The 12,368-nt window shown below is 34.7% G+C and overlaps 1 protein-coding gene and 1 pseudogene across 1 annotated transcript; both read left to right on the top strand.

Moving 5' to 3' along the window:
• Positions 1 to 3,115: 3,115 nt before the first annotated feature.
• Positions 3,116 to 4,307, top strand: LOC127728974 (uncharacterized; annotated as a pseudogene).
• Positions 4,308 to 6,494: 2,187 nt separating this feature from the next.
• LOC127728972 (translation initiation factor IF-2-like) lies at positions 6,495 to 9,134 on the top strand. The gene is given in 5 exon segments (XM_052236552.1): positions 6,495 to 6,510; positions 7,308 to 7,426; positions 7,461 to 7,540; positions 8,021 to 8,135; positions 8,949 to 9,134. Coding segments are annotated over 5 exon segments (516 nt in total).
• Positions 9,135 to 12,368: the final 3,234 nt, after the last annotated feature.

The raw sequence follows: 12,368 nt of genomic DNA, 5'->3' as shown, positions 1-12,368 counted from the left end.
GCCTCAGCAATATTTGATACCAGTTTACAAACTCCATCATGATTAGCAAATTCAAAGGCTGAACATTCAAATGTCCACATACAAATAGCCGCACATTCGTTTAAATGTGCCGTTGTTGTCGTCGTTAGTATTTGGAATGTAGGGCAATTACTAACAAAATGAAACATGCCGTCAACAACTTTGGATTTCATTGGGTCAGCTTGGATAGAAGTCGATACTGTGAAAACAAAAACATGATCAAAATGGATCTGATGATTATTAGATAATAATTGGTTCATATATCAGTTGTAAATACGAGTAATATTTTGTTGATGTTTCAAATTTGATCGAAGGTTTTAACTCGAAAAAAAAGAGAAAGATAAAACCCAATGGATTGGATTTAGGCAACATGCAATTAACTTGTAGGATGCCACCTTTTGCTGAAAACATGTTTGTATATTCCTTAATTCGACATTAAAAAAAATTGTTTCAGATGTTTTTGGTTGATGTCTCATTGACTTATATCCAACATGTCCTTTTCTTCCAGGATTCAGTCATTAGTTCTATAGAAATCAATACACCAGGTCGCCATGACACTAAAATTATATGAATAGAAAAATATTCAACGTAATACTAATACCTGCATGGTTGCGTTCAATATCGTAGCGGCTACGTAGTGCTACGTAGATTTATGACTATTGAACGAATAGCTAGCCTAGCTGCTATCAATATCTATGTAGCAGCTAGGCTAGCTACACGTTCAATAGTCATAAATCTACGTAGCCCTATGTAGCCGCTACGATATTCAATGCAACCCTGATTTGATGTTATGAGAAGCTGATTCATTTTTCATTTTTGAACTTCATTTTAAAATATTATCATATCAATGAGAAGCAAAAGAAGTCTACCGATGTTCAAATCTCATAAATCCATTAAAAAGATACAATATAAGGTAAGGAAACAAAAACTGAGGAAATCGCATGAACTCCAAAAGAACCTAGACCGGATGCGTAGACAGGATAAGCGTCTCCTGCTATGCATGCATCACCCACCATGCGAATCCAAAAGCCTTCCCAGTACTAACCTGGTACTTGAAAAATCCATTCTACGTGTCCTTCGTGTTCTGTGTTTATCTGTATATCCTGTATAAAAAATGGGCACGATTCTACATATGACAACAATAGATCATTGGTATCTTCTCGTCCGACTTTTATCTTTCCTCCCATCCATGACACCCAGAACTTTTTGTTGTTCGAACAATTCATTTCACCATATCCAAAGTCGTTATCAACTTCATAATAATTGTTCGTGTGTCTGGCTAGTACTGATTTGTTATTATGCCAGCCACCAATCATAATGACATACAATGGTGGGATTTGTGTTTTCTGCGTTAATAAACGAAGGTGAGCGTCTCTACAACCTCTGACCTCAAATCTGAGTTCTGTTGTTTCGTTTGCAAAGATTCCAAAAGTCGACAGTAAAACATTATTCGTTAGTCCACCTGTTGTCGTAATGTTTACGCTTGAAGCTGGAAAAAATATTGAAGTAAGTAAAACATGAAAAAGCTACCAAGGAGTTAATCATACGTAGAAGTAGGATACCATAAGTCGAAAAGGGACATACAACATCAAAAGCAGAAGGACTCGCATCAGCTAAGGGCACACAACACTATTAGTCGAAGAAAGGCACACCACATAATTCACCAATGCAAAGAGAAATATAAGTCAAGAAAAAAACTACCTTTAAAACTAAAGATTGAGGAACACGCCCCCTATACAAAGGGATCATTTCATATGCTCAGATAGAACAAGCACCCTCCACAAGTGCTCCCGTTATATTGCTAATTACAATTTGAATGTGGTGATTAACAGATGGTTATTTATTATACATTGAATATTTCCATCTTTTCTCAGTCAATTCTACTTCCGATTTCACATCTTTTTGCATGTTAGATTCTTCTTCTCCCACTGTATTATTACCTTAATTCAAAGGTTGTCTCTGTTATAAGGTTATCTTTCTCTAGTCCCGAAGTTAACCTTTATATAAAGGCCAAACTGTACTGAATTGAACATATATAAAATGCGATTTATGGAAAAAGAGAGAACCGAATAGTAAAAAGATGTTCAGGAAACGGAAAAGTGAAATTGTAACAGCAAAATCCGGAAAAAAGGTTCGGCAAAAAATGTTATGAGAATTTTACTCCCAAAATGGAATACTGAAAGGTTAAAGTGTCGATGTTATAATATAAACAACACATAGCTGAGAGTGTTATAGAGCGGATTATTATTCCAAGAAAAAATAGTCAATCGAGGTGAAGATAAGGTTGACAATGTTTTTTTTTCGAGGGGAAACAATCTGCTCTGTAACCCTCTCAGCTATGTGTTATTTAATCTATTATACTGAATGTTCTTTCATTATCATCTTTTGAATTTTAAATTGAAAGTAATTGACTATGACGTCATGTACATTACAACATTACAGTTATTAGAAAGACAACAAAAGTTAAGCAAAACGTAATTTTTATTTTTACAGTCTACGGAAATGTCTGAGGCCAAAACTTAGAACTTGATCATAGTCTTTAAAATTATTGATGTAAATTCAATTCATTGTCCTTTAATTATCGATTTTCCATTGGTCTGCACGAGAAGGAGACATTTAAAAAAATGTCTCACGCTGAGCCTTGGGATAGAGTAAATTATCTCCCTCGTATTAGTCAATCAAAATTAAGCATTTTGACGTGAAGTAAAATAACAGTAATTATTATTAAAGCTCTATTGCCAAATAAAAATTTGAAATAAAAAAAAACTTAGAACTTTCATTGTCTTACAGTAGCTGGAGAGCTGATCTATTTTTCACGTGCATTTTACGTGAAAGAAAATCTGCAAACAAACATTGATTAAAATGTACCTGTATAAATGACAATTTTTCCATTTGTATACGGCATTTACGTTAATATAGATATTATATATTTGAAACACGTAAAATGGCAGCAAAATGGATTAAAATTCAAGTTCTTTATCGATGTTTTCCTTTCTCTCCTTTATTTTTTCTAACATACTCCATTCTTAATGAGATCTGATGAATAGGCATATACAATCCAATATAAGGTTAGGTCGTATCAATTTAAAAAAAAAACATGGCTGATAAGGAAACAAAAAGTGACGGTAGCAGCCGAGATTTAACTATCTGGCCCGATTTATCGTTTGGTTTTGTGGAATCTGATATTAAAAAGAGTTCACAGAGTCTTGGCCTTAAAGAGATGTCCAAAGGCTACACATATTTCTCTGAAAAATACGTAACAAAATTTCTAGTAGGTGTTCAACTGCGTAAACTATCAACTGATCAACAGATCAAGAAAAAAAAAACAGCTTTGGAGTCGTTTCCAGTACAGTTCACCCATAGTCGTTTCGGCCACACTTTTTCACATTTTTTAAAAACATATATATGCATGAATTGTTTTGACTAAAAATTTTTTAAAAGGAATGTTTCTTAACAAAAAGTGTTTGTCATAAAGTGTGCATCTATTCTGAAACAAGAGGACACAATAATGTCTTTAACTGTCACACATGATTAATACATTGAAAACGTTTTCATTTTAATTTGGTACTTGATTAAAACATTTTTTTCTGACAGAAAATAGAAAATAACAATGTCATTCGTGGACGAAAGAAAGAATACCCAGTCAAAAAATTGAGAATTACTTTAAATAATGATTACCATTAAACGAATATTCTTATAACATTCATAATACTAGATACACTTTTATCAATGAGTATAAGTGTATGATTAAAATGTATTTTCCATTTGTTTCTTAACGTCTGCTTCTATGAAACAATTATATTTTTCTCCCTTCAAAACAATAAAAAGCATGACTGAAACGACTTTACAGAATATGGTCGAACTGACAGTATGGCTGAAACGACTATGACCAAAATGGCAGTGTGGCCGAAACATTTTTGCATCGAGAAAACAAAATTAAGGATATCTTTAACACTGTACAACCCAATCAAATCACCACTTCCAAATGTAGATGAGTTTTGCCCTCATTGGCAACAGTTGTTTGCTTCTGTCTGTCATATATTTGGAGAGTAGGCCTGAGACCGTTGAAGCCAAGTTTGGTAAATTTCCTAAAGGATCACCCGCAGGCGGTGCAGCAGAAGATGTCTAGTCATTATGTTCTAAATATTCTTGATGCACCTGAATATCCTACATTACCTTTAACAAATTTGATGAAAAATACTGTGTGCACAGTACTTGATGAAAAGAAAAGTGTGGCGTTAACTTTTATCAGTGTTACAAGCCTATTGGTGGGTCTCATTGGGGTCTAAGCGTGACCCAGGATTGCCGATTTTTTGTAATCGTGACACGTGAAAGTCAAATTATTGTGCCGTGAAAACGGGAAATGAAGTCTAGCGGGACACGGGAAATTATGAAAAAAATGAGAATTGCTTACGTTCATATAGTCCAGTCATCTATGGTTATACCTCAAACTAATTGCAACAGAAATGTTTTTGCGGAATTCGTGAGAGATATAACGTATAAGAAACATATTAAAAATCGAGAAAAATCGAAATAGGGGAAAGTCGTCAATTTTGGCGAAAAAAAAATCAAGATTTTACTTCAGATATTATGGAAAGATATGGCGCCCGTAGATTGAGAATGACGATATGGGAGGCAACTTGTAATGGTCAACTGCAGACGACGCATCTAGTGTCCATCCTTTTCATTCTGGTAAGTAAATATAAGACTTATATATAAAAGTTTTATATGTATTTAGAACTCTTAAGAGTAAAAGCTGTCATGCAAGGTTTGTTTGGGTGATTTTGAAAGGCGTAAATACACGGGAGACGGCAAAAAGTAGTACAGGGCAGAAATGAGTTCATTTCGGTTTGCCGAGGTCTCTAAATCACAAATCACGTGTAAAACAGCTCTGCTTTTTATATTTGGACTAAATTATATACATTTCATATATAAATCGCCCCGTAAAAAAGAAATTTTAGTCTACTGCCAGGAGTTGCTGACGAAAAAAAAAGTATGAAACGCCGTTAGTGCCAAAAAGGTTACAATCCAACAAAATTGAATTCATGGAAAAAGGAAGTTGTACTGATAATAAAATTTAAAAATCGATACAGACAAATTGTTTTACCAAAATAAGATGAATATTTATTAATCAAATGATAAAGGGACATTAGAATTGTCCAGTTCAACAAAGCTACCATTATACAATTTAACTGAGCTACCATGCACCAAGCAGGGGAAAGGCACTCTATCAAACTTCATATTACATTTTGGGACAATTTTTATTACTGTTGTTTTTCTGTGCATACATCAAGCAGGTATTTAACCCGAAAATTCATACTTTGCCGCCAACATCAAATGCGGCTTCATTTCATAGCCAGAGGGCTTATCTTCAAATGAAAGTGTGGATGGACAAGGACAATTTAAATCCATGTGAATGGGATTTGAAAGTCGCTAATGGATACCTTGTTCCAGTTAAGTGTACGATGGACGCAGCTCCCTCTAAATTACTCAACATTATTCAATGCAATTGTAAGACAAACTGTGACACTAAAAGATGTATTTGTAGAAAAAACGGACTTGAATGTTCAGTAGCATGTGGCGAATGTAAAGGAACTGGTTGTACAAATTCGAACAAAACAGTTGACATGGACGATTAAGTGACAATTAACTTCAAAAGATCTAGAATACACAAAAAACATAATTAGCATAGTTAAGGGGTTTGGGTAAAAATTACTACATGTTTTTGTTATCCTATAACGTAATTATTTTGGTTTCAAGAAAAAGTATCATACCGGTCAATCGGTTTTTAATGTTGTTATAAGATCTATTGACTTGACGAATTTATCATTATTTGATCTACCTCAATATCTAACATATACAAAGTAAATTTGAAGACTCATAATCTTATTTGAATTTGGTTTTTTTTAAGAAAACATAAATTCCCAGTTTTTATCGATTTTTGGCTAAAAATCTAACATTTTCACCCAAACTTTTCAACTTCCTGTACTTTGAAGTTCATCATATTTTTAAAAATTCATTGTTGAAATAAGATCTATTGACTTGATTAAAAATTATGTACGTTGCTATTTTAGTTTTTTAGTCACGGCAAATTTCGTGTTTTCAGCGATTTTTCATCAAAATCCAAGGTTTTCACCAAAAATTAACAATTTCCCTTCATCCAAACTTTCTCGATTTTTCATATGTTCAACAGTACACCAAAATCAGCTAGGAAAACTAGTTTGAGGTTTGGTCGTATTTTGGCTAGAATGACTGGACTAATAGTGTAAGCGGGATACGGGAATCTGACTTAACAGTAAGCGGGATCCGGGTTCTGAACCCCCCAATGAGACCCCCTTATTGGGGATGAAAGCATTAATATTGAAGAAATGACAAACAAAGCCATGCCCTAATTCCAATAAAACATGAAGTGCGCGTGTGTGACGTCATAATGAAATTTAACGTCAGTTGTATTTAGAACGACGTCGGAGATCAAAATGGATATTTCTGCTGGTATGTTCGCTAGGAAATTATTACAGCATTAACACATTTTTTTTCTAGAAGTTGTTGATGTGTAATAATAGAGAGGTTTAGCATCGGAACTTGTACGTGTACGTGTACTTGTGGCTAGGGAAACCCCCGATTTCCAGTGTATTACGTCATCGATTTTGCCTCGCGGTGAAACGTACAAGTCAGGGGCAACGTGTAAAGCGGCGGCTACACGAAGGTAAGAAATTGTGGCTTCTTTTTCTTAAAACACAGATATTTGTCAATAAAATTGAATATGTACAGGAACAAGAGAATGTACCCGAAGTAATACAAGTATTTTGAGCGTTTAAAACGTTTCTTTGACATCAGGACGGAACGGCAAATGTGGAACGCATTCGACGGAAAATGGCGGCATATTGAAGGTCCTACCGTTATAAAAAAAAAATCTATAATAACCTCTAAAATTATTTTATAGTTACCCTATAGTTAACATGTTCGCCGACAAATAGTTCTACAGTATAAGACTTATTTTCAAGAAGTAAACTAACTGATTTCCAGTTTGTTAAAAAGAGGGGGGCGTGAACAAATGCGTGAAAAATGAACGATGCTGTCAAATTGTTTCTTTTCCGATTGAAAGAGAGGCAAATTCAAAAGACTCTTGAAATACTCTTGCAGGATTAAATTATCAAGGAGAAGACACGCTTTTGGTGCTTTAAATATATTTTATTTCAGTGAAAAAAGGGGGGTGGTCAACAATTTTTGTAACTCTTGAAATATGTTTGTTCCTTTTTAGAAACTTCAAATATGACATCCTTCACCAGTGGCAGCAGAAAAAAAACAAGTCCGAATCCAGCCAAAAGATGACCTGGTACTGCTGAGAGAGGTCCTGGCTAGATATCCATTTAAAAATAAGTCTGCCTGGAATGATATAGCATTATCAGTAGCAGATACCAGATACCAGATCTAATTTCCAGGTTGATGCAAGACGAGTCCGGGAAAGATCACATTTGCTGATAGATCAGAATAAAAAAAACAATGCTGAATCTTTGAAGAGGTATTTATACTTTTTTAACCATTTTATGATTTCTTCAAAGAAGAAAAGTTTTTAACCCTTTTTTTCTCACCCATAACCCTCTCTCTGGACCCCTTCCACCTGACTGCCGCTTCCCTCCCCTTATTCCCAACCCTGACTACCTCTCAGAAAAGACTAATTTAAATAAGTTAGCATTTGTGTGTAGTTTTTGACAAATAAATTGGTACAATCTGAAATGTTGCAAATATGTTTTGCAATTGTTAGATTCTAATATTTTGATTTATGGTAAAATTAAGCGCTTCATGAACTGTCTTTGAAATACAAAAAATATGATGTTGAATATAATCATAACAATGTTTATATTATTACTAAATTTTAAAATACATATAAATCTAATTTATATGGGAAATATCATGAATTCCAAAAAACTTTTTTGACAAAGATTGCATGTGACGTCAGTGTTCTTGTTAATTTTAATACAGTTTTATATTATTATTCCAGTTCAGGGATTGATGAAGAGTATGGAGAGAAAGAAACTCTATTGGATGAAATTCTTTCATTGGTGGAGGATGAATAAAAACAGAAAGAAAAAGAGAAAGAGAAAAAGGAAACAGAATAAAATCGGGGAAAAGACATTAGTAAAGGAGCAATGGAAAACTTAACTCCTAAGAAAGGTACATACTTCTTATCCTATAACATGACCTATTTGTTCAGTGTTTAAATAATGGTTACGGTATCTCTTTCACAGGTTGTTTTTCTTTTTTTTTGGGGGGGGGGGGGGGGCAAGTAATTGCATGCATTTCGTCACCTTCTGGTTGCCCTGACACGAAAGTGGTCGCCTTTGGCTTGTGAAGTTTTTCTTCTTGAACATGCAAGTAAATAACAATAATTCAAGGAATGATTTTATCTCATACTTTAATACATACTTGAAAAGATTACAGAATAAAATATTTCTGAATGTTGGGAGAGTGAATGGAAATGTGGAATGTGTCAAAGTGACAATAAAAAAATGTGTATCAACATATACAGGCTACCAGGCAAAATAGCTACTAGAACTGGTGCTTGGTTTGAATTTCAAGAAAAAAATGGTAAAAGCGTAGATGGGTAACAGCGTATAGCATGTGATGATACACAGCGAGTAAAATACAGTCTAGGACGGCCCATTGGTCTCGAACGGTAAGGAACCAGCACCATCGGGGGTATAGGCTGTAGCTGGCTTGTTCCAAACTGTACATCATAAAAATGAGTTCGATCCAACATTTCATGTCTCTTCTGACTTCAGAGATGCTCGTCGAGCAATTATTTGAAAGCCCAAAACCTAATACATTTTTTAAGAAATTCTGTCTATATATTTCAAGTGATGATGAATCTAACGACGCCACCCCGTCAAAGAGAAACAGTTCTGGAAATATTGTTGGGTACTTAAAAGAAAAAAAATGAGGCCGAAATGGTATACCGAAGGCAAGAACTTGAAGTCAAAAAACAGCAACTGCAATTGGAGGAGGATAAATTCCAATTAGAGAAACAAGAAAGAATTCAAAAACTGGAAAACGACAAACAAGAAAAAGCACTGATGTTGGAGCTGTTAAAAATATGTTTAGGTGACAGACATTAAAGAGAAGACATATTTTAAATCAACAAATATTATAAATAATAAACAGCTGCGCCATGAGTGCATGATACGCTTGTCATCTTGTGTGTGAATTTTTATGCAATAAGCATAAATAGTTTCTGACATACGGCGTGACATGCGAAAACCCACTTTTTTTTTTTTACAAAAAACTCAATATCTCTAAAATAAAATTTTGAATCAAAACCAAAAAGTATACAGATCTTTAGATTAATATAACTAAGAAGTGTGTCAAATTTTAAGCAATAATCATAAATCGTTTTTGAGATACGGCGCGACATGTGAAAAACCCCTCCCCCTTTTTTTACAAAATACTCAATAACTCAAAAATAAAATTTTGAATCATCACCAAAAAGTATACAGATCTTAAGGTTAATATAACTAAGAAGTGTGTAAAGTTTTAAGCAATAATCATAAACTGTTTTTTGAGATACGGTGCGACATGTGAAAAACCCCTCCCCCTTTTTTAACAAAATACTCAATATCTCTAAAATAAAATTTTGAATCATCACCAAAAAGTATACAGATCTTAAGATTAATATAACTAAGAAGTGTGTAAAGTTTTAAGCAATAATCATAAATTGTTTTTGAGATACGGCGCGACATGTGAAAAAAAACACACACCTGTTTTAGTTACTAAGTCCCGTAACTCAAAAAGTTTTAATCCTATTTTCACCAAAAAGTATACAGATCGTTTGACCATCATAAGAAACAACTATGTTAAGTTTCATGAAATTTGGATTAGTCATTCTCAAGTAACGGTGCGACATGTTTACGCCGGACAGACAGACGGACAGACAGACGGACAGACAGACGGACGGACGGACACCGGACATTTGTATACCATAATATGTCCCGTCAAAAATTGACGGGCGTATAAAAATATATTAAAACAATTTATAGTGAAGAACTGTTTCTTATAATATTTGTAGTTTTACCCCCAATCATAAATGTTAAAAGGGAGATACTCAAATTTACTGGTTAAATAGTGCAATATATGTTAATAGTTTCTTAAGGTAGTTTGTTGTGTGGAGATGACTGATGTGCACAAAGAAAAAATCACTCTGGCAATTGTAATTTGAGAAAAGGTTGGGGCCGGGGGGTTTCCTGAATGATTGTAATCACAGTTCTAGTTTTGGATAGTGTTGTTACATGTTGCTTACTTAAGATGCTAAGCCAAGAGATAACTATCTACTACCTGTCGGAATTGTAGTATGGGTATCTTTCTATGTTGTGATGTTACACTATTGTTTCAGATGAGGGTGAAGGTTTGGTACCATTAAAACGTTTAAACCTGCTGCAATTGTTTGCACCTGTCCTTAATCAGGAATCTGATGTTCAGTAGTTGTCGTTTGTTGATGCGGTTCAAAATTGTTTCTCGTTTCTCATTTCTTATATAGATTAGACCGTTGGTTTCCCGTTTGAATGGTTTTACACTAGTAATTTTTGGGGCCCTTTATAGCTTGCTGTTCGGTGTGAGCCAAGGCTCCGTGTTGAAGACCGTACTTTGACCTATAATGGTGTACTTTTATAAATTTTGACTTAGATTGAGAGTTGTCTCATTGGCACTCATACCACATCTTCTTATATCTAATTTACTGTGAATACATCGAGCTATGAGAGTATGTCAAAGAAGTAGTACACAACTGAAATGATATTAAAACAGAAGGTCAATCAATTGACAAAAAGACAAACCTGGCAACAAGACACACAAGGACTCATAATAGACATCAATGAAAATCACGGACCATGAAAAACAGGGATGATATCAGTTGTTCCGTAACGATTATCAGGTTCTTCTCACGGAAGTCATGATCAGACACGGTACAATTAAATATGACCGAACTCATTTGATGGATAGTTGCCTCATTTACACTTAAAACACATCTTATTTTTATTGAACATGTTTAAGACCAACATCAACTCTTTATATGTTCTTCAATGAAACGTCAGAATAATTAAGCAACAACGATTATTATTTGCTATCTGGAAACATTGGAAAATTGTCAACCCAATAGGTATTCTTCTAATGTTGGTGGTGATACATCGAAAAATATTCCGGTTTCACTGCCATAGAGACATGTATGGCAATTTGTCAGTAGAACTGCTACTTTGTAATACTTTCCTACGGGCTGCAGATATAACTTTAGATTTTTCTTGCAGTCTAGAAATGCAAATAGTGACAAAACTTTCCCAAAAGCCCACTCCACACAAATGCGTACTGCTGACATTCTTTTGTTGAAAATCATTTGATTCCTGGAGATGACTCCCCCTCTGAATGGTGCTATTATATATCCATCAGTTACGGGATATGCCGGGTCAACATAGATGCAAAACATTCGCCCCTCCGGAGTTGTCATATGGACCCTCATTTGTAATAAAATGTCACTTTCACGCAACATTTCTGCGTCGTGTCGACGTCCTTCTATAGGACCAAACAAGTTTGAGATGATTCCATTAGGTGTAACAATGCTTTCAAATTTCAAGGCATGTGACCTTTTGTGGCCATTAAACACAAGTCTTTGGTTTTCCTGTGGCCTACATATTGGTCTAACAGTACCGTCGATAAAACCCCAGCAGCTATCTAAAGTCCCGTTACGATCAGAAACCGCACCCGCAAAACGCTCTAAACTTTCTTGTGAGAGTCAATTCCTGTTGAAGTCTGAGAGAAGATGACAATGATTGTCATGTAAGTAATAAAGAACTTCATTGATGATTAGAGAAAGTTCTGTTTTTGATCTGCCAAATATATATTCTAGATCTTCAAGTCGACTAGGGTAGGCAAGTCGTAATACCATGCAAAGTCCATCAATACCTCTTGCCGTGGTGCGATCACTACATACAACTTTCTCTGGTATATGCAGGGCTCGACGAAGAATTTCAATGTCATCTTTATCAAATCTAAAAAAAGATCGACACTGTTCATTTGTAAGTTTTTCAACTTCTATACTGGGAAAATGCCCTTTTCCTCTTTACATAATGACAAAAGCAGTAATTCGTCGGAGTCTTCTAAGGCTGCTAGCACTTATCAAATATACAACAAAGACATTTATTGGCAACCATTTCTTTGCTTTCAGCCAATGAGATATGATGTTGCATTACGTCATTTACACGTTCACGTATACGTGCGACTTTGCTAAACACAACGTGCATAATAAAAAAATACGTGTACGTATACTTCTATTCTACACGTACGCGTTCACGTACACGAACGATTGC

Source organism: Mytilus californianus, unplaced genomic scaffold (genome assembly GCF_021869535.1).
Source record: "Mytilus californianus isolate M0D057914Y unplaced genomic scaffold, xbMytCali1.0.p SCAF_2, whole genome shotgun sequence".
Lineage (NCBI taxonomy): Eukaryota > Metazoa > Mollusca > Bivalvia > Mytilida > Mytilidae > Mytilus > Mytilus californianus.
Note: the sequence above shows the minus strand (reverse complement) of the source record. Positions and strands in the feature narration are given on the sequence as shown.